This window comes from Crocodylus porosus, unplaced genomic scaffold (genome assembly GCF_001723895.1).
Source record: "Crocodylus porosus isolate Cpor-Errol unplaced genomic scaffold, CroPor_comp1, whole genome shotgun sequence".
Taxonomy (NCBI): domain Eukaryota; kingdom Metazoa; phylum Chordata; order Crocodylia; family Crocodylidae; genus Crocodylus; species Crocodylus porosus.
This window is the reverse complement of record NW_017728949.1, coordinates 61,665,974-61,692,805: the sequence shown is the minus strand read 5'-3', so window position 1 is coordinate 61,692,805 and position 26,832 is coordinate 61,665,974. Positions and strand designations below refer to the sequence as shown.

Genomic DNA, 26,832 nt, shown 5'->3' with positions numbered 1-26,832 from the left:
TGGTAGGGCCTAGCAGTGCGACACACAGACCCCATTATGCTACATCTTGTATAAGCACAGGACAGTAAGACCGTCCCTGTCTGAAAGAGCAAACAGGCCAACATGAATTTTTAACTTTATAGATTATGCTAGGGAGCCCTTATTCCCTCACATGAATTGGCCACCTCCATGGCCACCTCCACACAACCCTGCTGGTTTCTATAAGGTTACTTACCTGGGTAAGAGATCTCCAGGCAGATTAAGGTCTGCGCTACATGACTGCTGATGTTGTAGGCTCTTAGAGGCAGGGCTTCTGCTACTCCGTGTTAGTGCAGTTCCTAATGCAGTGTGCCTCCAGTTTTGGTTAGTCTCGGCTCTGCTGTAATAAGAATATTTCCATTATTCCAGAAGGCACAGGGAGGTTGTGATCACAAACTGGCAAACCAGGGAGAGGAAAAGAGCACTTATACCTGGCTGATCTCTGCTCAGCAAGTGTACGACAGGAGCCGCACTACTGCAGCTCCTGGTGTTACACACTAGTGAAAAGCCAGTGTTAGTGGGGTCCAAAATTGGGCCCCTGGTCTCCTGACTTCCAGGTGGGGGCTCTAGTCGACAGAGCTTTTCTCTCTTTGCATGCCTACTGCCTTTCCTTGTGGGTTCTGTATGATATGTTTCTCGTCCTGTTTGGAGGGACGAGGTGCGCTCTAACTGCTACTGAAACCGGTGGGAATCTTTCCACTGACTTCTGTGGAGCCAGACCTGACCCTTACAACAAATAAACAGATCCCAGCTGAACTTTTTTGAAGCTGTTCCTTTACCCGCTGTTTGTAGGCAAACAGTATTTTTTTTTTTTTGTTTTACAGTAGAAGGAACTGACTTAGTTTTAGGCCTTCTGTTTGGATCTGTTTACTGATCCATTCCAGGAAGGCCATGGTCATTGGTGTGACATGCCATCTCTTGGCAAGACGTTGTCTTTGGGGTAGGGAATGTAAATGGAGCATTTTTCAAATAACATTAGCCCTGCATTAGGAAAGGAGAGTGGAGTGTCTCCGTGCGCATCTTGGGGGTCCAGTCTTGCCCTCATATTTTACCAGGTTGTGAGTAGGTCCTGATTTCAGTACTAATGAAGAAGCAGTTTGGTGGCTGAGGGGAAGAGTTGGGTGTCAAGAGACTTTATGTTTGGCTTTGCCACTGCCATTATCATGGGCAAGCCCCTGACCCCTCTGTGCCTCTGGTTTTCTGTCCGTAAAGCAGAGCGATGCCAGGCTATGGTGGGGATGACTTCCTTGTCAAATGGCTCGAGATCTGGTGAAAGATGCTGTGTAGAAAGAAGCTCATTGGCTTGACCTGGGTAATGGTTTCTCTCTTCCCACTCCCATCTGTTGAGTGAATGAGTGGAGGGTCAGCCTGGTTGTATATAGGGACAGTTTCTCTTTGTATTGTTGTGGGGTTGTTGCACGGGATTATCATTAGACGGGCATCTTTGTGCTATATGCTAAAGACGGAGGAATTAAATACATGAAAATTCAGTAAGATTTGGGTGACTTCAGATCCTTTGAAAACCCCACACTTTTCCCAGCTGTCTGGAAAAATGCTTTCCCTCTTTCTGTGGCTGGCTGGAACAAAGCCATTGCTTTCTACAGTGCTGTAGAAAGTGTATCTTGGATTAAGCTCATCTGGCATTGGGGGTGAGGGTTATCTCCATGCCATAGAAAGGAGACTCCCTGTGGTTGTAGATCTTCCTCTGGCACAACACATGACAATCCTGAGCTGTAGCCAACACCCCTGAATGCATTCTCATACCTACAATGGGAAATGATATTAATCATTAGCCCGGCAGGAGGGTGTGATGAATATTGAATTGATTTATCTAGATTAACAACTGTATCTTCTTCATTCCCTTTTCTTTTAAAACATGCCATTCCCAGAACACATACATCTCCTTTCCGTCGTTCCCACGTATGCAAAACATGCATCCGCTTTCCGTCGTTCCCACGTATGCAAAACATGCATCCGCTTTCCATCGTTCCCTCTCCCTCCTAGCCCTAAGAACTTGAGAATTGCCATTAACTGGGTCAGACCATAGGTCCACCTTGCCCAGCATGCTGTAGTTTCACTGGGTAGTGTCCACTGCCTCCTTGAACTCGTTTGAGGGCTAGCGGGCACTGTCCGGTGCGCTCTGCTTGTCGCCCCCCTCGGTGCACCGGTTCTGAACCTTTGACCCGGTCCCCACAATTTCTGTCCCAGTTTTGTTATCATTTGTCTCCAGAAACCAGCTGCCGCTTTCCCAGGGGCCTCCCTTATTAAGGGAGGCTTTTATTTTTACTTGGTGGGTACTGGGCCATGATCCCTTGATGTGGCAAATAGGCCTTTATCACAGTGGCAGAGAGTGGATACTGGAAGGGAGAGTAAACTGGATATGACCAGGGCTGTTTTGTTCCCTTCTGACTATTCATGTTATACTTCATCCTTTGGTCCTTTTTTTTTTTTTTTAAACCTAATGACCCCTTTGTTTTCTTCTTTTACAAAATGTTATTGAATTGCCACCCTTGAAGCTTTCCATCCAGCCTTCCATGGTCAGCTGGTCTATACTGGGGGTGTCAAAGACATGGCCTGTAGGTAAGCCTGTGGGGCTTTGGGAGGGGCCAGGAATTCAGGAGTTGTTGGCAGTCCCTGGAAGTCGAGGATGACATCCATCGGGGTTGATGGGTACTCGGGTAACTGAGGAGTCCAATTCTGCATGCACACACTCTTTGGCAATGGGGGCATGTTGTTGTGCATGGGGTGGGATTCGCAGCCCCGGGTTGGTCTCCTTCTCCTTCCTCCGCCACCGCCGTTTCACCTCAGTAGCAAGTCATTGGGCCTCGCAGTGGTGCACGCCTTGGTGGACCAGATGGCACCACACCGAACGGTCAGCAGCTTGCTCCTCCCAGCCATTGGTATCGATACCTCTGTGCTTGAGGGTGACCTTGAGTGTGTCTTTGTACTGTTTCCTTTGGCCACTCTTTGAGCGTTGGCCAACGGAGAGTTGGGAAAGGAGAATATGGCAAGGGAGGTGGTTCTCGGACATCCGGACACAGTGGCCTGTCCATCGGAGTTGGTTTCTCAAGAGCAAGGCTTTGAGGCTGGTGGATGCAGCTTCATGGAGGACGCTCGCACTGATCTGGCAGCCCTCCCATTTGATCCCCAGGATTCAGCGCAAGCACCGCTGGTGAAAGCTCTCGAGGGTCTTAATGTGGTGTTGGTAGACAGTCCAGGTTTCACTGCAGTAGAGGAGGGTGGTCAGCACGACAGCCTTGTAAAGCAGGCCCAGGTTTACCAGTAGGGGAAAAGGGGTTTGGACCCACCATCAAAATCCAGGGTATAGAGCCCTGCTGGGGACATGTTTCAGCTGCAGGGGGTGAGTCATGGCTGCATGAAACTCTTTGCCACTGCCACTTGCTCCACCACCAAAAGTGGGTCCATATTCAACCTCTGAGGAGCCATGTGGCCAAGATCCAGCCTGGGAGACCAGGTAGGAATGACACCCTTGATCTATGCTACATTTGTCTGTGCTATGATGTTGCACCTACGTGCATTGTATGATTGAGGGAGTTGGGAATGTTGTATTTGTTCTGGGACAGTCAGCTTTCTGTACGGACCTGTGGATGCTCGTTCTCTGAGCAGCCTTTCCTTTTCTGCTATTCTGTCTCATTCCTCTATTCACGTAAGGGTTGTTCTTTCCTCCCATCCTTCCCATCAGTGACTGTACCAGACTCGGTCTACAATCTATATCACTCTCTTCATTCCTCCAAACCCACGTTTCATATAAGAAAGATCACACGTTCTCCAGGACTGTCTGGCCGTGGTCCTCCCCATGCCTTTCTGCCTTGGTGCATGCACCGTTACAATATTTTTGATATTGTCTTCTTCCATGATCTGAAAGGTTTGATCCAGCTCAGCCCTGGGCACCTTTGAGGTGAAGCTGTCCCCTTTCCCTGTCCACCTTCCTTTTTCCACTTACGTTGTGGACACCTGCATGTCAAAAAAATAGTTTGTGACACCAGTTCAAATATGTTGTGACACCTGTTCGTTCTCTAACTTCTAGGACTTTGGCAGCACAAAATCCATCACCTCAAGGTGTGACTACATAGAAAACCTGATTGCGAATGGCTGCGCGGGAGCGATTGAGAGTCCCCAGAGCAGTATTAACATAGTGAAGAACAATTCGCTCAGCAGTAAGGGCTCCAGTTTGACCCACTCGGACGTTACTCAGATGACGCCTCAGAAGGTCTCCTTGAACCTACGCCCTGGTGAGTGTAGCGACTTGGGCTTTTCTTCTGGCAACTTATGCGTGGGAAAAGCTGACAGAGTTGAGATATCTCATGATCCTGTTATTAAAGATGTGCAAGGCAGCTGCAGAGCCATACTGTACCCTACTGATTTCAGTCTGTCTGTGTTGTGAATCTCAGAATGGGAGCGTTAGTACTTCTTTTCATTTGAGAGGGTGCTGTAGTTACGTTCAACTTATCTCAGTCCTTTTATAAACCATTTTGTAAATGCTAATCTTAGCCCTTTGTAAATATTGAAAGGGAGCCCCTCAGCTCTAAAAAAAATCAGTCATTTAACAAATGACTTTGGATTCTACACCAGGTTTGACAATAGTTTTATGAGGAGTTTAGATTATGCATTTGTATGTGGTTTGGATAGGGATAATCCTACCTCAGGCATGGGGTTGGACTATGTGACCTCTGAAGGTCCCTTTCAGCCCTACTTCTATGACCAACCTTCACAATTTTTGGTGGCATTATAATCACAATATCTTAAACCCAACTTAAACTACCCCCACCAACACAACACATCTTATTCCTCTATTGCCAGGTAAATATTTAGAACAACGGATACTTCAGGACCAGACATCAAATACTGACATGGGGGAATGGGCTCTGTCACTTAGAGCCGGGAGCATGTTCATAACCCATTATCATTCCTCTAAGCCATCAATTCCTCTGAACTATCTAATTAAAAAGGGAGACTTTCATAAGTAAAGGAGACAGGATTGATCTATGGAAGCATGGTTGTTATAAAAAGCTTTCTGGAGAAGCGGGGCAAAAATAAGATTTAGTGTGGGTTCAGAATTCTTGCAAAAATATTTGGCAGGATTCTTGCAAAAATATTAAGAAGAAAAAGGCTCTTTATGGCAAAGAGAAGCAAAGAGAAAAGCCTGATTCATAGAAGGAAAGCGTGTGTGTGTGTCTGGGTTTTGTGTGTTTTCCCTTTTTTTCTTTTTTCACTACAGGTCTTGCATGCACACTGAATAATGAAAAATGTCCCTTTATATCCCTAACAGGGGGCAGGCTGTGCTGCTCTTGGTGGTGTGCTATACCGATGCTTATTGAAGGGGTCCATCAATTTTTGCAGAATGCAGTCCTTAATTTTATGAAGGAGAAGGTAGGGCAGCGTGGCACCTTTTATAGACCAGTCTATAAATTGCCACACTTCTGCCTAACTTTAGATGAATATAGTGTACCCCTCTCTATTTACGAAATAGTTAGGAATCTAAATAACGTCTATGAAGCAGTATTTCCAAACTCAATATTGAAAATTGTGCATCAGACCTCAAAATATCATTAGTCTGGCTTCTAAATCATAAGCGTGCTGTGTGTGTGCGTTCTGTCTTTTGTTTTTCTTTAACTCCCCTTTCCTCTGTTCCTGCATATGTGTGTGCATGAAGCCGCAGCCTATAATACACATGCAGCATGCTCCTCCCTGGCTTTTCAGAGGAAGGCTGCCTTTGCCCTCCCCTTGTTGTATGTTGGATAGTTTTTCTTCAGCAAAAGAGCAGCTCTGATTTCGACATATGTCAGTGGTTCTCAACCAGGGTGTTGCAGGATTCTTTCAAGGGTGCCAGGGGTGCCACCCAATATTTGCACTGTTAGGTATGCAATCGTGATTTGCAAAATAATGCCCAGAGATTTTAAATAGTAATCCATGGTGTCCAAAGCAGTCTGGGTTTTTTGGTGGGGGGATGATTCTGAGTACTTTGCAAGAGAAGAAATGCTCTATTTCTTTTCTAAGGTAAAAGAATGAGTGAAAGCTAAGAGCTGGCATTTTCTAAGAGGTGCCTTGAGTCTAAAAAGGTTGAGAGCCACTAAGAAGTTTGTTAAAGCAGTTCAGAAAATACTGAATCAGCATGCTGAGTGTTGTTCTTAAACCCTGACTCCTTAGGACTCTCCCTATCATGAAACTTGTTGTAACCAGCAAATTCCATAGCTGCTTTGTAAAGCAGTTTTACATGGATTGAAACATATTCAAGTTTAACTATTTTATCTCTTCAAGGTAAAGAGATGTTAGAGGATTCCCACAGGAAGACCTGTTTTAAGCTGCTGGCCAGTCACCTTTGTGGGGAAAAAAGAACAGCTCTCTGGCTTACCAGATGTTTTCTATACTCACAATGGAGGACAATCGTCAGCAACTAAACGGCAGCACTGCGATAAACCCTGGCTATGTTCAGGTCAAAATGCAAGATCCACAGTCTAGAGAGGACATTTGATTCTGGGAGAGAGGAGAAGAGGGAAACTGGGTTGGGTTGTGGGGAAATGAGCAGTTAAAAACACACCCCTTGGAAAGAAGAGGCAGTGGCAATGCTATTGCCCTTTAGAGCAGGGGTGGGCAAAATGCAGCCTGGGGGCCAGATGTGGCCCTCCAGGCCATTCTATCTGGCTCGTGGGGCCCCTAAGAAATTTAGAAAATTAATATTTGTCTGCCCCCGGCTGCCTGTCATACGGCCCTTGATGGCTTGCCAAAACTCAGTAAGTGGCCCTCTGCCTGAAATAATTGCCCACCCCTGCTTTAGAGTCTGGTCAGTACTTCCTTGAAATGACTTGGCTCTTAAGGGTAGCAGGTAGATGTGCTACACACATAGTGCACTGTGCTTTGCTTTGTCCAGGTTGTTTGGGCTTGTGATTTTACTCATGAGAACAATAGAAACCACTCTTCTAGGTAGAGAGTAAGAGTGAGATTGTGTGCTTGGAGGCCAAGCGAGTGGGAGGGGTGACAACAAATTACTTTAAGCCACCTTTTGCACCTTTTCAGTTCTGTGTCGGTCAGCGCTGGGACAAGAGGTTACACTAGCTCTGCCTGGGCTGCTTGTGCCACCTCTGTAGTGCAGAACTGCTTAGATTCCCAGTATTTCTCAGCACTGCAGGAACCCCCTTCTGCCTGTGATCTACCTGCTATTTAGGCTGGCGTAGTGCTGTCTACACAGTGTCTGGGCCAGGAGAATTTTCCTCCATCCTGCCTGTACGCTGACCTACTGGTATTCTGAATCCATTGCTGGGAGGAAACCTGGCTATTTGTACTGGGATCTTTCCATTTTGTTGTTTCTTACATGTTGGACAGGAGCTCACCACTGTATCTAGGTCTAACAATTTCCTAAATGCTTGGAAACACTCCCGTGCGCCCCCGCCCTCCGCCCATTTACATTGTGTGTTCATCCTTAAGCTCAGAACTGGCTTTGTGGAGGCTTTTGTTTTATGGTGGCACAATAAATATGGAACAGGTAGGAGACTGGGTTGTTTTTAATGGAATTTTGCACATAACCTCAATTTTTATATTCCATCAGGGAATATTACACAAGGGTTTCAATAGTTTGAAGATGGATCAGTATTTTGGCTGGTGATGCCTTTCCTGTATTTCAGACCAGCAACTTGGAGTGGAACAATCATTATCCATTGGCCTTGCCCAACACTGTTTCACCTAGATCTTTCTGATTGTCTAGCTATAATGGTCTAGTTTCTAATGGTCTAGCTATATAACCCAGACCTTCAAACCTCTATACTTAAAGGTAGGCTTCTTAGAAAGATTCCTAACTCACTTGGTATAGCTCCATTGACTTCAATGGAGAGACAGGATTTATGGCCCTGTAATAGATCAAAATCAGACCTGCTGTTTTAAATACACCGTGGTTAAAATTGTGTCTACCTACAAAGAACCTTGGCTGGATAAGAGGAATATAAGCTGTGGAGATGGAATTAATGACAAAAAAAATCATGTTATATTGGCCACTTAACCCTAAGCATCAAGAAAAAAAAGAAATAAGCACTTGTGTAGGAAGCCTGAAAGGCTCCTCTCCCAAAAAAGTCACCTTGTGCTAAGCAAGCACGGCACATACTGATTGCCTTCTCCAGCTTCATGTGTAAATCTTTCTTCCCACTCTTACAGCCGTGACTCAGAATTAATTCCTGAGTTTGCATCATAATATCGGGTAACAGGTTCTCTGCACTGTGGCCCACCCCTACCCCACCCCGGCTGCAGCGAAATGGAGCAGTGCGGGACACAGCCCTCCCTTCCGAGGCTCCTGGCGGAGGCCAGCGAACCAGATAGGATCAATTAGCAGGCCGGGTATGGCCCACAGGCCATATTTCACCCACTCCTGGGTTAGTCCCATCTAGGCAGATGAAATAAGTAGCATGTGTAGATGTTGCTGCAAAAAAAGAGGCTTTCTCAGCATTGCTGCAGTTCACACGTTCTTACAACACAGATCCTGCAAACACTTGCGTACCAAATTTGCACCTTGTAGCTTGGTTTTGGTGAAACTGCTCACAGGGTGTGAATTTTAGGCACTTGTATAAGTTTGCAGGAGCCTGGCATTGGAAGAAGCCTTTTCCTTGTGCTAAAAACTTATAATGCTTTTTGGGTATAATTCTGACTTTACAGAAATCCCTGTTAAGAACAACCCTGATTTCAACAGAATGAACATTTCATCATTTAGCCAGAGTTCATTTGCTTTGCTAGGAAGAGGGAAGAGTTGTATGTGAGAACAGCTCTTTGTGCTCCTTTTAGTAACTTGAAAAAAGAAACCTGCTTGTTAGGAATTTGAAGGCAAGGTTGGGGGAGGGAGGGAGGATGAGTTGCATGCCACATCAATCACATACACTGAGTGCATATTTAGTGCTGCAGGTGAAATTAGTACTCGGAAGAATCTCATGTGGTCTGGAGAGCAATGAAAGGATTGTAGCTTAAAAACCCTCATTGGCGTTAGTGATTAAGCATCTGTTGCTCTCTAGGGAAGAGATGGGAGTCATTAGTGCTTTGAAAGATTTAACAGGCTTGGAACAATGCTGCGCTTCCTGTTTAATGTGCAGCAGCAGTGACAGATCTTATTATTATGAATGGCGATGTAAAATTTAAATGCAGCTAAATAAAATGCTTGTGCCTTCTCCATTTGAGAAGATAGGAGTCCCCCGGTGGCCGGTTGATGAGCTGTGGGGGGGAGGCAGCGAGCGGCGGGGTCCCCCAGCAGCCGATTGGCGAGTGTGCTGGTGGCAGAAGTGCCGGTGGAGGAAATGGTGGCAGTGCCCACTGCCAAATACCCCCCAAGGCCTTCCCAAGTACCGCCAGGGGTACGCATACCCCCAGTGGAAAACCCCTGATTTAAGGCATCTGGTTGAAATACAATATATCAGTTGATGACATATTGCCCCTCATTTGCTTTCTATGCATGGGGTGTCTCTCTTCCTTGCAGAGGTTGGATGTGTCAGAACAGAGCAATAATCTGTGTTTTAAGTTTCCTTTAAAACTGTCTAGGTCCCAAACTTTTGTTTCTGAATAAAGTGCAGACTCTAATGGAAAATAGCAATTTGATTTACTTACTTGTCCCCCTCCCGCTCCCCCCCCACCATGTACTATGCATTCCTGTAACACTAGATTCAACAGATTGCAATTAATCCGCCTGTTCTCCCACCCACTCAATCAATGTGAATAGATGTACATAATCATTTATGAACTTCCCAGATATGCCTCTTGGGCAACATGTTGTGATTGTCTGATAACTTTGTTCTCTTGTAGACCCTCTTTTAATTCATGTCCTGTTGCATAATGGCTTTCCTGGATTGCAGTGAGAAAGTGGGCAAGATAAGGAAGCTGGGAGAGGGCGGGGAGGGGTATTTATTACTCTGGCATGCTGCTTCTAAGATACTGGGTTTTAGAAGCCATTGTACGGTGACTGCCTGCCCATGGCGTGGCTGTTAATATAGAAACTGCCCCTCTTTGATAGCTTCATTTTTATCAGCAATTTTACTGTGCAAGCCGTAGGGGGAAACAATGAAATGTCATAAAAGGGGCCCTGGTTTGGAGACATCCCTTGATCTAAACCTGCAGGGAAGTTATTTTAAGTAGCTGTGTCTCCTGAACTAAGATACTATGTCTGCCTCTCTTCCTTGTACCCCTTTGTAACTCCGTCAAACCATATGGAGAGTGAAGATGTACGTTTGCGAGAGAGAAGAGAACTGGGGAAACTTATCTAGGACAAGGTTCTTTGGGTAAATGTGATATCTTTTATTAGACCAACAAAATAGTTGGAAAAACATGTTCTTTGCAAGCTTTGTTTCTTTGAAAGTTAGCAAAGAACAGTTTTTTTCAACTATTTATTTAGTTTAATAAAAGATACCACATTTTCCCAAAGGACCTTGTTTGCCTGTATCCTTAGACTAACATGGATGCAACCAACATCCCCAAGAAGTTACCTGGGGTATTGGATGGCAGGCAGATTATAATGTGCCGTAAATCCAATGTCTATATTTAGTCCCTGATTTTTTTTAATATCCAGTGGAGTTATGAAGTGAAGTTTGTAGGCTCTTCTGCGAAAGGTGTTTTGTAAATTCCCGTGCGGATTAGAACTGAGAGACTGGGGAGAGGGTGGTTGTCTTGTGAGAGATGTGCACCTGCAGGTAATTGGGCACTTTTGTCGTTAATACATTTTTTTTGGTGTGTGTTCGCTCTGGTACGCAGTTCTTGTTTGGTTTCTCCTATGTAGCTTCCATCAGGGCGTTCAGTGCACTGGATGAGATATAACATTTCTGGAGGTGCAGATGTAAGATCCAGGAATGGAGATGGGTTTCTTGTGGGGCATAGTTATTGTGGTGTTGGGTCGTTTCATTTTTGTTTAGAAGCTTTCCCTTTCTGCCTTCAGAATGAAGTTTAGCTCTGAATTACAAAAAACAGTTTTTGGGGAGGGGAGGGATGGGAGTTGTCCCCAAATCAGTGCCTAATTGAGGCTCAGGGTATGTCTAAGCCACTGGTTCTCAACATTTTTATACTCAAGGCACCCCTCGGAAAATGTCTGCCCTTAGTTTTTGCTTGGTTTTTTGACTTCAGAAAACTAACAGAGCAATTCTTCTGCTGCAAAGAGCTCAGAAAGACCACAGCAGACCAGAACACTTTAACACTATGGATTCCCATTTGAAATCTCTGGTGGTGTTTTAGGAATCAAGTATGTTTACCTAGCAGCGCTAATGTTGCATGGCACCCACAGCACTCTTGACAGGATCTCAAGACACCTGCTTGAGCTGGAGAAAGCTCCACACATGCCCAGACCAGGAAAATAGGCAGTGGGAAGAGCCTGGAAGCAACTCTAAGGTATTGCCCCTGCTAATTTGTGGGGCTGGGCATGTGTGGAGCGAGCCTGTTGGGCACCCGTCCCAGGCTCACAGAGGACATATTTGGACCTTAGTCCAAGATGTCAAAAAACTTTTATCCCTCCTCCTCTTTCCCCTTCCTGCATGCTTGCAGCGCTGTTGTGTTGGATTTGGTGAAGGAATAGCATATGTGTATGTGCTACTGAAAGGAAGGCATGCTGGGTCTGGGTTTTGCATTGCAGCAGGAAACTGTTCTGCAGAACCATTCATACTTTCAACATGAATCCCTGTGCTTGTTGCTGGTAATGGTTAGACTGATTATATAAGAAACAGAAGGTACAAATGAAGCCAGTCAAGTGGGGGCTGGGGTGAAAGGGGGAAGTAGTTCTCTAGGAAACACATTCTTGACATTGCCTCCAACTTTTCTGTTCCTGCAGGGGACCAGACCTCTTTCCGAGTGCAGGTTCGACAGGTGGAGGACTATCCTGTGGATTTATACTACCTGATGGATCTCTCCCTGTCCATGAAGGATGACTTGGATAATATTCGGAATCTGGGAACTAAGCTGGCGGAAGAGATGAGACAGCTCACCAGCAATTTCCGGCTGGGTTTTGGCTCTTTTGTGGACAAAAACATTTCTCCTTTCTCCTACACTGCTCCAAAATATCAAAACAATCCCTGCACTGGGTAAGTGGGGTATGCCCTCTGGGGCAGAGCACCAAATGGACCAAGGCTGATGCAGGGAGCAGTGACTTTGCAGAGGAGATGGTCTGGTAGATACACAGCTGGACTGGTACTCACGAGATTGGGGATCCATTCTTGGCCTTGCCACTTTGGACCCCTATGCCTTATTTTTCCCCCCCATCTGTAAAATGGGGATAACAAAATGTACCTTCTTCATAAAAAGAGTGAGATCTATGGATAAGGGAAAAAACTAGGTGGGATTGGGATAGCATATGTTGGGAGATGCCAGCTGTTGTTAAATTGCCAGCATCGATGTTTCTAATAGTAACTGTGGCTGTATGCTACCAGTCATTCAATAGCACTCTGTTCAGTTGTGTGCATTGTGCTAATGGTTGAGTGTTACGCAGCCATGTGTGGTATGTCGCAGCATAGGTCATTGGAGGTAGCTGATCGGCCTGGCTGCATTCACACAGAGCTGACCCTAGGGGTGTGTAGGGGTCAGGGGGTGGCAAGCAGTGGGAGTGTGGAGCCGGCAGTGCGTGGCGGGGCCTGTATGGCACTGTCCCCAAAGCGCGGGGCCCGGGGCGGTTGACTTTTCTGGGCTTTGGTTTAAACCCTCAGTAGTTCCACAGAATCTATCCACATGGGTAGACAGACAGTGGTCTGGAGGCTCTGGTGCTTTTTGGATCAAACACATTACAGATTCCTATGCCTAGGCTTTCAGAGGCGCTGAATATCTGCAGCTATACTATTATACTCCAATACTGTTCGAAACAGGACTGAGTTCTGGAGTAGTCAAACTTCAAAGCCAACATCAAGATCTTCTAAACCACCAAAACAGGATCTAGGGATTTTTTGGTGATGGTAGGTGCAGTTTGATATGCTGATGAATGTGCAGACATAGGTGTGGTTGGTTCAAAGGACCCGGGACTCTAGAATCCTAGTCTGATTCATGCTGTGACCTTGGACACACAATTTAAGCTTTTTTCCTCCCTTTTCTTATCTGTAAATTGGAAAGGGTATTGTTGTCTGTCTTGCAGGGTAGTTAAAAGGATGAACTACCTGAAAGTTAGGATGATTAATGAAGGATTGTGAAGTGCTTTGATGGCATGTGCTAGAAAGTGTTGCAATTTTTTTGTTCTTTTAATGAGAGAATATACTGGGTGAAGAGATCTTGCACAGATTACAAAAGCTTCCCAGAAAGCACTGACATTTTTTGCTCTTTTAATGAGTGTGCTGGGTGGGGAGAGCTTACAAAAGCTATTGCTCATCTTTGCAACCCAGTTTGCTTTACAGTTCTAGAGTTTTCCTGGCTGTGGTTTATTTGCTTAGGCAGAACATTTTTGGGTAGTTGCTCTTGCCTGTACCAGTATAGATCCATTGAAATCAGTATTATACTAGACCACATGTGGCTTAAGTGGAGGAAATCAGGCCTGCTGGTGTCAGGTCTCCAAAGCTTCTGCTGGGGACATGTGGGGTGAGAGTTGGACTCGTGTTAAAGCTCAACGTTTTTCAGTGAGAAAAGGGTTTAATGCTGAGCACGGGTGGAAAATCTTACTCATGGTAACATTTGACCTTCCCAGCGATAAACTGCCCAAGAAAGCTGTGTTCCACGAACTACAGCTGTCCGGGAAAACTCGTGGTTTAGCAGTATTTTTCATTAACAGGCATTTTTTCCATGTGTCACTTCCAAATAGAGCGTAGCAGCCTGTGGATGTTCTGTTCATGTCCAGATGATCTTGGTCCTTGTACTGAAAGCATGGGAACTAGTTTCATGAGGTTCTGGCATCTTGGGCCAAAGACTTGACTTGTCCTTTGAGGTTTCAGCAGCATCCTGCTCTTTACTGGAAAACAGACTTCTTCTGTTTTGGATATGACTTGGAACCAAGATTTTAAGGCTGGCTTTAGATCTGCGCTTTCAAACAGCATCCCTGAATTCAAAAGGGTTCAGACTAGGTGTTTGGTCTGGTCTCTAATATCTGGACTTGATTTCAGACTGCTTTTGGGAAACTTGACTAGACGTTCATTGACAACCAGCTGAATGGGCCTGATTCTTGTGCACCGTGTTAAATAACTCCACTGATTTCAGTGCCCTTGCACCCTGTTTTTAATGGCACAAGGGAGAGAAGGATTGGTCTCATTCTGCTGAGGTGGATTTAACTTCTGAGCATGCAAGTCAGAGCTTCATCATATGCAGAGTTTCTAGGAGAGGACCCAGCTGGCTGTGACCCACCAAGAAATACCTGAAACAGGCCCTTCCACCTGCTCTACTATCTCTCAAAACCAATACGACGTTACTTGGAGTTGTCTGTGTTACAACCACTGTGTTCCTAGCCCTGGGATAGTGCTGATGTGAAAAATCCAGCCTAGCTGAGCAAAGCTGGCAGGGATTGAAGAACTGGCTCTGAGGATAAATGTTTGCACCTCGAAGGCTGTCCTATGTCAGATCCCATTCTTTTGAACATTGGGCTCGCCTGGTACTGTTGACAAGGCACCATTATACATGGATGGCTATCTGCCATAGTAATACTGGATACCCAGCCCTTTATCCCCCTGCTATATGAACAGTGCCTCAAGTATCTACGCTCAGTCATCTTCACTGCTGGTGTCTTCCGATTTCAGGTGGGCTGGGGAAAGGCTTCCAATCAAGTTTGCAAAAATCTTTCAGAAATGTGGCTAAGATGATAATTAGCTTTGAATAACTGGGTTTGTAGCTTGTTAAACGGGAGTGAAGGAGGCTTTGTTGGGGGCGGTAGGAGGTGGAGGAAGGGACCACTTACACACTGTTTTAAGCAAGCCTGGATTTGGTGAGAAGTATTGCAAAAGCCCAGTGGTTTGGCTGGCACACCCCGTTTATTGATAAGGGTTTTTTTTTATTCTCTCTTACCCACTTATTATCTTCTGGATCCCCACTGTATTGTCATGGACGGGGGATTGTGTTGCTTTTGAAGAGAGCAGATCTCTCATGTATTAGGCAGATTTTCCCCACCAAAATTTGCTTGTTTTAGGCCAGGGGTTCTTAACCTTTTTTGTGTCATGGACCCCTTTGGCAGTCTGGTGAAGCCTATGAACCCCTTCTCAGAATAATGAGCGTCTGTAGACAGGAAGACTGCGATCACATGCGATCTAGTGGCGGGTCTAATAACTACCGTAATCTCGTAGTAGTGATGAGCGTAAATGATACTTCAAGATATCTGCAACAACTGTAATGTGATATGAAAATATCTGTGATTTCTATTGGTGACAAAGTCACAGGTACTGCTAATACTACTGTGGTTTGTTGCCTACATTCATAATTAAAGGAAAAGCTAAATTTCAGTTAGAGGTTAATGAAAATAAAGATGTAATTTTTTTCCCATCCAAGTTCACAGACCCACTGAAATCTATCCATAGACCCCTTGGGGGTCCATAGACCCCAGGTTAAGAATCCGTGTTTTAGGCCAATATAAAAACATCTTGTTCAGCCTGCACCCAAAAAAGCCGCAGCCAGGGCCAAAACCACTCTCAGGAGCCTTTTGCTGAGCCCCAGATAAGTCAGGGATCACCAACTCAAGGAAAAGTTGAATCTTGGAGAATCTGACCCTTCTGCTTACAAGTGTCCCTTGGGGTTGCTCATGTCCTTTCTCTTTCCAGACTCCATCTCCTGTTTTTGGTCCAGTCCAGCTAGAACAGGGGTGGGCAAACTGCAGCCCACAGACTGGGTCTGGCCCCCCAAGGGTTTTTATCCCTCCTGTGGCAGGTCCCTTGGCCCCACCTGGCCCAGGCACAGGGGACAGCACAGGTCGTGGCGTGTGCAGCCAGTCCCACTGCCCTTGGGCATACAGCACGGCTGGGGTGGCATGGTGGCTGGACTTGCTTCCTGGCAGCGCCAGTGGCAGTAGCTTCTTCCAGCTGCCACTGCCAGACCTGGCCCCGCTGCCTGGGGGTACCCTAGCCTGTCCACCCCCCACCCACTGCTGGGGGTGCCAGACTGGGTGGGAAAGGACTTCAGGGAGACTGGCTCAGGCCCCATACAGGCAGGGTGCACTCAGCCAGCTGGCTGGGATTGGACCATGGGTGGGCAGGGAGCGGCATCTGGGAGTGGGACAGATGGGCAGGGTTAGGGCTGAGGCTGGGATTGGGATATTGGGATCATCACGACAGGGTGGGGTTGAGGTCTGCAACAGAGCCACAATCTGCTGCCTGTACACCGCTGTGATGGGCACTGGTTCCATGGGCAAGGGCGTGTGGGGGGGCGGGTCATGGCTGTGCCTCCGTTCCCTGCCCTGCCCTGTCACCACCCCATGATCCTGGTCCCAGTGCCACCCGCCCTTCGCACTCCCAAACCGCTCTCCGCCTGCCAGCAGTCTCATTACGCTTGTCCAGCTGAGCACACCCTACCCACATTGGTCCCAGACCTGTCTTCATGAAGACCCTAGGATTGCCAGGCAGTGACAGCATGAGGCCAGGCCCTGGGCCAGAGCTATTTAGGGAGTTTCAGTGGGCTGTTGTGGGGCGGGGGAGTGGGAATGCTGACCTGGCCTGTGACTGCTCACCAAAACTCCCTAAGTGGCCTTCCAGCCCAAATAACTTAACCGCCCACCCCAAGCTAGAAGCTGGCTGACCTGCAGTGTACAGGTTGCTACTGTACCCGGTTACAAACACTGCTGTGTCCCATAATTAAATGCATGTACAGTAACGTAGAACAAATGCCCAGAGATTGGCCATTGTACAACATACACTGGCACCTGGGCACATGGCTGGAAATATTTTGGCTTGTAAGGAATCTGAATTCTCAATGGCTGTATTAAACCAGATACTCCCTTGTTAAAAGCCTCTTACAAGCTATCGTGTTAGACCAAATAGTTCCCTGAGCATAAAACTGTCACTGGGGGCCTTTTAATTGTTCGCCATGTTTATCTTGCATGTTAAATGAATCAGTAAAAGTCTAATGCTCTGTTTTCAATTCCTTTTCCTCTACACTCCCCCCCGCCCGCATATATACATGCTCTTACTGTGTTTCCACTGAATTAATTCAGCACTAAAGTAAGGCCTCTGGGTAGCTTCAATAGCAGAATGTCAGCAAATTGGGCTTGAAGTTCTTAGGCTGCAAACATGCTCCTGCTCCAGCAAAACACGCCTGGAAGCTGAAGCTGCCTTCATATGGGTAGTATGTTTGTAGGAAAAAGAAATGCTGACGTTTGTGCTCTCTCTACCGAGATCTTAGTGCAGGGTAGGCAGAAATGGCTACAGGGACGTGCTGACTTTGCCCCGGACTGACTGTCTAGGCTGAGACAAGTCACTTAGCTTTATGTCACTCAGTTTTGCTGGATTGAAAGCCGGAGATGTTTGTTCACTTCACTTGAGTACTGTGCAAATGCATGAGCCAATGTTTGTGTACAGTGTTTAGTGTGTAAAGTGGGTATAAGTGCTAAAGATGGTCAGTGATTGGGATGGTGATGGAGTGCCTCATCTGTAAAAGCGCTGGACACCAGATGGGAGTGCTTATCCAGGAGTCCACAGTGGTCTGGAGAAACCATGGTAGTTTGTGACACTGGGTGTATCCATCAGCCTAGGTCTTCTGGCTTATTGAGTTCAGAGATTTAGTTCAGTGCTCACAGTGCAGCCACTTAGGAAATAATTAAATTTTGAGATGACAAAGTTTTCTTTTATCTTTCTGGTCTGTAGACTCAAAGAGCAACTGCTAGCTCTATTTTGCAAGTGCCAAAGCTTAACTGAAGGTCTGCATTTTCCAAACAAGCCTTTTTTTTCCCCTCCTTTCCGTCTTCTTTGTTTTCTGTGCACACTTTTTTTTTGGCATTGAGAAATTGTGAATCCTGCTGTAACTTTCTGGAAATCACAGGGGACCAGAATATCTGGGATATATTTCTAGTTTAAGCTTCTCACATTTTTGAGGCACCTAAAATGAGTAGCTGTATTGAACACTTTTGTGTTGAGCAGTTTGCCCGGAGGGACTGAGCTCGGTCAGACCGACACTTCTGTATTATGCAGGCAGTTAACCCAATTGTCTTCATCTTATTTCTCATTTCTTCTTCCAGCTACAAGATATTTCCAAACTGCGTCCCGTCCTTTGGCTTCCGCCATATCTTGTCTCTGACAGATAAAGTGGACAGTTTCAATGAAGAGGTTCAGAAACAGAAGGTTTCCCGAAACAGAGATGCTCCAGAAGGTGGTTTTGATGCAATCCTGCAGGCGATTGTGTGCAAGGTGAGTCACCTTGGCTTCATATACTTCCTGGATTTAAAGCAAAAAAACAAAAGAGCTTTCAACAAATGCCTTCTTGCAATGCCAAAGAGAGAGACATCCTGGAGCCATTAACTTTTGCAGGGGGCACATAAAAAAGGTAGTCCAATAAAAGATATCGCTCCCAACTCCCACTGGTTCTGGAAGTAGGAGGCTGTTTTGATGCACCTCTTTATGCCTAGAAGAGCCAGAGTAGTAGCTCACCTAGCTCAGAGGAAGAAAGAAGAGTCCTTTCAAATGTGAATTTAGGCCAAGAGACTGGTTTCCATTGGTAGATCCGTGGGTGCCCTTACTGAGTGCCTTGGCTACCATTTGCATGTGCTTGAGCAGAGAGGTGTAATATTTTTTTTTAAGTGCTCATGGTATCTACTTAACATGCTGAGTGTGATTTATTCTATTTTTTGTCAAGGCTGGCTCACATGGAGGGTAAAAGTCCTTAGCTAGTAGTACTAATTGGCATTCCCCTTTCAGCTCAGTTGGTAAAGCCCTGGACTCTTAGCACTGACAACTTCAATTCTGTCCCCTACCATTTGAGCTGTTCGAGTGAGTTACTACAGCATGGGTACAAATGTGGCATGGCAGCTGGAGTTAGAGTAGTCAGACTGCCAGGCCTCCTTGTCACTGCAGCATATGTACATTGTACAGCGGTATGCTGCAAGCAAAGGAATTGCCTTCTGGCTCTCTCTTCTGCCAAAGAAATCCTTGCCATCCTACTTATATATGATGGAAAAGCATCACAACCCCAGTCATATACTCCCTTGTGTGATTTCGCTGCATCCTTTGGGCTGGGCTGGAAAATTTCTCCAGGCAAGGAGCAGCTGAACTGGCTTTCTCTGTCTGCCAGCTCAAATGCTGCGGTGGAGGGGGAGAGGAAAGGCTGTGTATCTCTAACTATGAAACTGGGAGATCTTTAAAGGAAGCTGTCAGTGCTGTTGCTGTCTCTCTCAGCTGTTCGACCCCTGACATCTGGTTCAGCTAGTGACCATGTGTCTAGGGCTTGTCTTTTATCTCTGGCATGCAGTAAGGTTTTTGTTTGCTGCAGTCCGTTGCACGGTCCTGGCAGAGTGTTTTCTTCTGCGCCTGCACTGGCAAGTCAGGGATTGTACATGTCTGGAAACAGCCCTCATCTTTAGAAAGGGCCCTTCCGATAAGGGTTTAAAGCAGCTTGGCTTGATCCTGATGTACTCAGTGTATGGGTGGGAAAAACTCAGAGTTGCATTTTCTAGCATCTGGTTCACTGTACAATTTAAACTCTTTTTATGATTAAATGTTCCCTTCTGGAATTTGAATAAACTGTGTTGCCTTTCCTTTGCCATCCTGGCACAAGTACTATTAATGGCAAGATTACAAACTGTTTTAGTATTAATCTAAGCAAAAAGTGTTTATAATTGAGGTATTTAAATTGCATCTAGCGCTTATTTTGTTAGACTTTCCTTTCTTCTTTTAAAGAAAAAAAAAAAGGACATAAGAAAGATTCCATTTAATTTCCAGGCTTCTGTTGGTTTGTAGGATTGAATAAAGTTATAAAGTCTTCCTCTCTGCCAAAAGTTGCACCTTTTAAGCAGCTGTGACTCCAAGGTTCAATATTGAACATCCTACCAACATGTAACATGAATAAAATTTGCCACCAGCAGTATGCATCTATACAAATCTTCTTGGAGTTTCTCACTGAATTGGTGGAGTTCAAAAGGTGGGGAGGAAGTATTTTGGCTGGGGGTTAGGTTGAGCTTTCCTGATATTGTGCTATCTCGCAGATATTTATAGTGCTGCCAACATGTTGTATAACTATAGTAGGAAACTTGAACTTAGCCTTTACAACCGTAGGTAGTTCAACTTCAGCCCAGAAGATCAGCCTCCTAATTCCTAGCAGCTGAACTAAAAGCTTTGTGACTAGCTCTCACCCCTAGGCAGAACAGTGCCCCCAAACTAGGTCTCACACTTGCGCATGAAGGGGTGAAGCATGGCTCGGTGGTACAGGTGACCCTGGTTCAGTCATCTGCCTGCCACTGGCGTCCTGGATGGCCTTGACCAAGTCACTTCATTTCCTGCAGGAACCATAGAAGAAGTATCATAGTATCATAGTACTTAGGGTCAGAAGGGACCTAAACAGATCGTGAGGTCTGACGCCCTGCCTCGGGCAGGAACGTGTGCCAGGATCATAACACCTCAGCCAAATATCTATCTAGCCTCCTCTTGAATCTCTCCTCTTGAAAGTTTGCAAGTTGTGGATTTGTCCAGGTTACTTGTAATCTGCAGTCCCTCAAGCACTATTGATACCAGCATTAGTTTGTATGAGGGACACAAAACGAATGAATTTGTGACTAGGACCAAAAAAGCAAGCGGGTTACAACACACGCTCCGTGCCCAGAGGCAGTTGGGAGGTAGAGGGCTTCGGGGGTGAGTACTCGCAAAATAATTGAGCTGCTGTCCTGAATTTGCTTTTGTTTGAAGTGGCTGGGGCAGTACATCGGGCATTTGTGCACTTGCATGGCAGCACTGGGTGACCAGGAAGCTGTTTTCCTGTACTCCTGTATGTGCTTGACAGAAATGAACCCATTACAGATCTCTAGATGAACTCTAAGCAGCCTGTACTCCTCCTGACTGTTGTGTCTCTGTTTTACAGCCCCAAGTTGCATCCTGCCTGCATACTCCAGTCCTTCCAGTTTCCACTTGCTTCCATATGAATCCTGTATTCACATTACATAATTAAATGAATTCCTTGTTAACATGTCCAGGCGGCTGGGTGCTGTGTCTCAACAGTATTTTTAACACTGAGCGAAGGAGAAGGTGCCATCAGTGTCCCAAGGACCTTGCACGTCTTAGACAGCGCAGGCCATGGTCTTTGTTTCGGGCAACAAGTCTGAAACCCGGTGTTGACACAAGGCCATTTCCTCCAAGTGTTTTAATATTGCCACCACATTCCCCTCTTTAATCAGCACCTATGGGTGCCTGTACGCAAGTCCGTAGGCTGCTCCGATGCACTGTAATTGCAGTGCGTTGGAGCAGGCTCTATTAATCGAGTCTGCTGGGGTGTGGTCATTACTACACCATAACCAGCATCTGCCTTGTGTATCAGCATCCCCACGCTTCAAAATGATGGTGGGGGCACTTCTTCTAAAGCTCATTCGACAAGCTTTAGATCGGGGCGGGCAAAATGTGGCCCGTGGGCTGAATGCGGCCTGCCAAGCCATTCTATCGCGGAGCCCCTAAAAAATTTAGAAAATTAATATTTAGCTGCCCCTGGCTGCCTGTTATGCGGCCCTTGATGGCTTGACAAAACTCAGTAAGCGACCCTCCACCCAAAATAATTGCCCACCCTGCTTTTCCCCCACTGCCACTTTGAAGCACGGGGATGCTAATACACAAGACGGTCCAGGTGTTTTAATTGGAGTAGCTTTTGGAGCCATTCTTATTAAAGTGCCTCCCCTCCCCCCACACACACCCCGACATGCTCCCGAAGCATGTGTAAAAATGCCTTGTGCAACAGCTCTGTGTGGTAGACTTCAAAGGCTTGGAAAAGCTTTTGATGGAGAGAAGCAGAAAGTATGCTAGCTAATTGCATTATATCCTTCAAAGTAGCATTGCATCTTGAATGATAAGGTGAATACTACTGCTAGTCACTGAGGGCTATTTTTCCCTTCTGTCTCAAGACTGAAGACCGAGACTTGTGCTTTTGGTAGTCGGGATCCCAGGTCCGCTCCCTGCTTGCGACCTCTAACCCAAGTGCAGTTTATTGGACCTGCGTGCAGTTAATGTGGTAGACTCGCTAGAAAGGAAATGGTTTTCACGTTGCTTTCTGCACATGGACTGAAGGGAAGGAAGCCACTGGTGGGGGAAGATCTGGCTGTTCTCTTGATCCTCTTTTCCAGCCCACCAGCAGGTTGGTTATGGAGCTCAGGGCACATGCACCATAATTGCAAAGGAAGTTGCTGGCTAAGCTCTCCATAGATGTCGGAGACCTCGAGGACCCTTCCCTGGTGCAGCACTGTCACTGCCTGTAGTCCAAGGGGACCAGAACCGAAAATCAGCACAGGCTTTCCAAACAGGTACAGGGCAAGCCTTTCTTGTAAGCATTTTTCTTTGATATTTAGTTCTTCGACTCCCAGCACTTCCTTTTCCCTGGGTATTTACTCTGCCCAAAACTTTCAAGAGTGATCAGAGATGTCAAGTGCCTCAACTTTTGGGTACCCATTTTGAGGCCCCGTTACAGGGTCTGACTTTTCCAGAGGGCTTTTGAGAATTTGACTGCTTTTTCAGGCATTCATGCTGGGGTTGTGGGCGGTGGTGGGGGAGTCTATGGCTATCTGTTCTTGTCTACGACTATCAGTCTGTGACTATCCGTTCTCTAAATATTTATATACCATGTTCAGTCCTTCTGAGATGAATGAAAAGTGCTGTATGCTTGAGTCATTCTTTTGGCCTGTGTTTTAAATCCTTGAGTAGGAAAAGCTTGTATGACTAAAAGCCATTTCCAGCGTTTGGCACCTTTTTTGAAAGATGATGATACGGTAAATGTTAGCCTGTAGGCACAATAAGCCTTTTATACCAAGGCTAGAGATGACTAGCCAGGAATATTACCCGGTCTTCTGTCATTACATTTTCCACTTCCAGCTTCTTTGGCTCTCAGTTGTGTTTTGAATTTTTAAGCACAAAAATTACTAACGCCTATAAACTTGGAAGTCTTGTGTAGTAGCTGCAGGGGGGGAAAAATGCAATTAGGCCACATCTCCTTGGTTAAAAAAGTCTCCTTCTGAAATGGACCTAGATAGTTCAAAATGCAAAGGACTTAAAAATCCAGCCCATCCTTTCCACCTCCTCTGGTTGAGGCCTATGAATTTAGGTGGCCCTTCTGTCTGAAAATGTTGGTCCTAAATGAGGCATGGGATCTTTCACAAGCGTGAGATGATGGATCTGATGTGATATGGGATCTGGCCCTAAATGACTTGAGCTTCCACAGGAGCTCAGGGTTGGCCTTGCAAAGCCGAACTCAGGAACATTCATGCGCGTGGAGCTGATTTTGGCTAGGCCGACGGAGGAATGCCTCATTTGGGAATCCTGCCAGCATTTCCCGCCTAGCCCTCTCGCTTCTCTTACGCCGGGGGCGACTGCATGCATGCCCAGCAGGAGCAGGACTTTTAGCAGAGCATCTTCCTTTCCATCTTCCTCTCTGTCTTTGAGTAAAATTCGGGAATGCTGGGCTCTCCTGGAATAGCAAGGCAGGCTTTCTTTTGCCAGCTGCTATTGAAAATTGTGGCTTTAGCACAGAAGGTTTGCAGCTGTTGCTGCTTCCTAGCTAAGACAAGCCATGTTGTTTTCTCAGCGCTGTGGGCCTGATTCAAAGCCTTCTGAAACCTGGGCTTGGTTTTGGATTGGGCCCTAGATCCTTTCCTTTTGTAAGTGCATCTGTAATCCATGGATTATTTGGAAAAAAAAAAAAAAATCTATTTATGTCCTCACACCCTGGGTTTTCTTTAGAGGCTCAGCCCAGAAGAAATAAACTGAAGACTCCTTGGCTGTTTTTATTCTAAGTGGAGCAGAGCACTCTGTGTTTCAGGATGGAAACTAACTGCTGAAGAGGTATTTTCCAGCACTTTTTTGATCTAGTCACTTAAAGATGTGTGAAATGCTGGTCCTTTCCGAATTGGTTACACTCGGTTTGCACTCTCACGTCCACCCTGGCTCCTGCTAAGCACACCCCATGTTTTTGCTGCTCTGGCTTCCTGCTCCTCATTCCCTCCCCTGCTCCACTCCACTATTTCTACCTTTAATTTAGTCAAAAGGCCAGTGCCAAAACCTAGCCTATTAAATCTATAGGCACTGTTTACTTTTCCCCTTTTTCATTTCCCCAATTTGGGGAACATTTGATGGCTTCCTTCCTCAGAACCATATGTCAGACCGTGCCTGCACATACAGTCGGCCAGAGGTTAGAGAGGGGGAGCAAGCTTCATTCCTAGAATAATTGGAATTACAGGCGACCGTAACCAGAGCTGTTCTGAGCTGCACCTTTGCCAGTCTCCTTCTCTGTCACAGGAACAAAGAGCAAAATGGTTAGCACCGCTGTGGAGAAGTGCAATAGGGAGTCACCCTAGGACTTGTCCCATTCCCGCCCTCCAGCCACCCCAACCTCACTTGTCTTCTAAAACTACCTGTGAGCTTATTCCTAAACCAGAGTGCTTAAAAGATCATGCCTCTTGTTGGGGTCAGTTAATAAAGCTTTGCAAAATGCAAAACCTATTGTCCTCCTTGGCTTTCCTCAGCTAACGTATCTTGGTCCTGCAGCCTTTCTCATCCTGCCCCAGAAGGTCTGATGGCATCCTTGTGGCCTTTCTCTCGGTTGACTCAGATCATTTTTTCCATGGGGAGATGAGTGAAGGGGTTGTTGTGGGTGGGACTTGACCCACTAGCCCTAAAAGGGCCAGTCACTTGATGCCAGTGTTTTCATAAAGCTTTATAACCCATAGGGCTCTCATTTCGCTTTTCAGTCCCCATCTGCTTTCTCTTGCACTTCATCCACCTGCCTTTCCAGGTTGCTGCAGGTAGCATGCCGTCCATATCCCTTTCCTTGAAGAGCCCTCTCTGAACAAAAAGAGACATTCGGGTCTGAATTCTCAAAAGGGCTCATTAACTTTTTGACTCTTGGATCCTAATCCTGAGAAGCGCTGAGTACCACCAATGTGCATTGGAGCTGTGGGTGTTTATAGCCTCTGAGTCTCAGGGTTACCTAGGATCAGAGTGGGCCATTTAAAGCTAGTGATAGTCTTGAAAGGCTACATCCAGGTTTGGGATGGTGCCGAGCACTCTCTGCTTCTGCTGACAGTGATAGAAGCCAAAAGGTGCTTTAACATCCTTCAGGATTTGGCCCTAGAGTGCCGAGCAGAAAATGGTGGTGTCCTTTCGAGGGAAGAAATGGCAGGAGAGGTTTGGCTGAGTTAAGGGAAGTGATAAAAGCAAAAGGAGGAAATGCAATGTCCAATTTTGCCTTTTGTGAGAGCACCAGTTCAGACCAAGGCCTGTTTGTTGCGGAGGCAGAAATAAGAAATTCTGGAAAATTAAGGTGGCGACATTTTTTCCCCTCTCCCTTAGCTAAGCATGAAAGCAGCAAGCACAGAGTTAATGATCAGTGCTTGGCATTTTCTTTCACAAAGTCTTGGGCCAGTCATCTTTTCCCTGGGAACCTGCTTTACTATAAATCTCCAAATGTATGTCTGGCTGAGCACAAACTTGGTTTTGCTTTATAAAGAAAGGTCTGAAAGGTTTGCATGTTTTTGTCAGTTTTTTGTGTATTTGGCTTGCTCCCAAGAATATGGTGGGGTGGGAGGAAGACATTTAAGAAGATAGCCTACTTTTGGTTTTAAAGAAAATAATTCCCCCATCTGATTAAACGGCGATACTTAAGCCACCAGGAAGGTCATTGCACTTGGCATGGAGTTTTCAAAATTGCTGAAATCCTTTAAGAAACTCCACGGATCCCCAAAGGTTAGTGCAATTTGTGATTGTGAGCAATTTGGATGCTTTAGAAAATGCCCCTTTGCATTGCTTTGGGCCACATGGAGCAGCTAATTGCACAGAATCTGCTTGGAAAGCCCATCTGCAAGGTTTATACCTAGGGTCTGCTCGCTCAGGGTCCCCAGCTTCAAAGGCACCTGGACTTAGAGCCACACCCTCAGCCAGAAGGATGACAGGAAGGGGCAGAAGGACTTATTGCATTGACTTTATCAATACTGCACTGTTTTCATATGGAACGGTCGGAGCAGGGCCTGGAGTTAGCGTTTTCTTCCAGCTTATGGCTGGATTTATCTTGGGAGATCAGTGTCCAGCTTAACCTAGTTTGGATGTGAGCAGTCGTAGTGCAAACCCCAACCTGATGCAGTGGCATCTTCACTGTGCCAGTAGGATTTCTGAGGACATATCCCACAGCTTTTTGTATGACGCTAAGCAGAGCATCTCTGTGCTTCCTTCCTAACGAGCTGTGAGAGAAGTTGTGTGTCCTTCTGGGAGTGTGGGAGGGTAGGAGTGGGAGCGTGGAAAAGTATTGAAGGACTGTTGGACATTGGCCAAACTCAACAGTGACATATAGTTTCTAACCTATGTCCTTAGACCAACATAGCTACAACCTACACCCTTGAAGGACTGTTGGCATTCATTGATTTAGCTTGTGTCCTCACTGCAAAATGGATAGCAGGATAGTAGCTTGCATGAAAGCTTCGCTGAGATTTAGCTCTGCCTGGGTAGCCTGAGTGGAAAGGGCCATTAAGCTCAGGTGAGAGGGTTTCCTGTGCAGAGGAGGGATGAGGTTAGAGAGAATACCTAGGAAGGCCCTGGATACCTCTTCAACAAAAGTGTGTGTGTGTGTGTGTGTTCATGCATGCATGAACACCTGTATCTTAAACCAAACCTAACTATCTTTGGTCACCTGGCTGGGGTTACTTGACTCCGGTTGTCTTTCCCGCTTGGTGCAGGGGGCTGGACCCGATGGTCTTCCCTGGTCCCTTCCAGCCCCTTACAATCTATGGATCTTAGGCTCAGACTT

The 26,832-nt window shown here is 46.1% G+C and overlaps 1 protein-coding gene across 1 annotated transcript in view; it reads left to right on the top strand.

Annotated features, from left to right (window-relative positions):
• The window catches only part of ITGB5 (integrin subunit beta 5), a 106,640-nt gene that overhangs the window by 10,418 nt on the left and 69,390 nt on the right, over window positions 1–26,832 (top strand). The window contains exons 2-4 of the mRNA XM_019554133.1: window positions 4,067–4,271; window positions 11,813–12,062; window positions 18,098–18,266. Of these exons, the coding sequence (XP_019409678.1) occupies window positions 4,235–4,271; window positions 11,813–12,062; window positions 18,098–18,266 (456 nt within the window). The 5' untranslated portion in view covers window positions 4,067–4,234. The remainder of the gene's footprint in view (window positions 1–4,066; window positions 4,272–11,812; window positions 12,063–18,097; window positions 18,267–26,832) is intronic.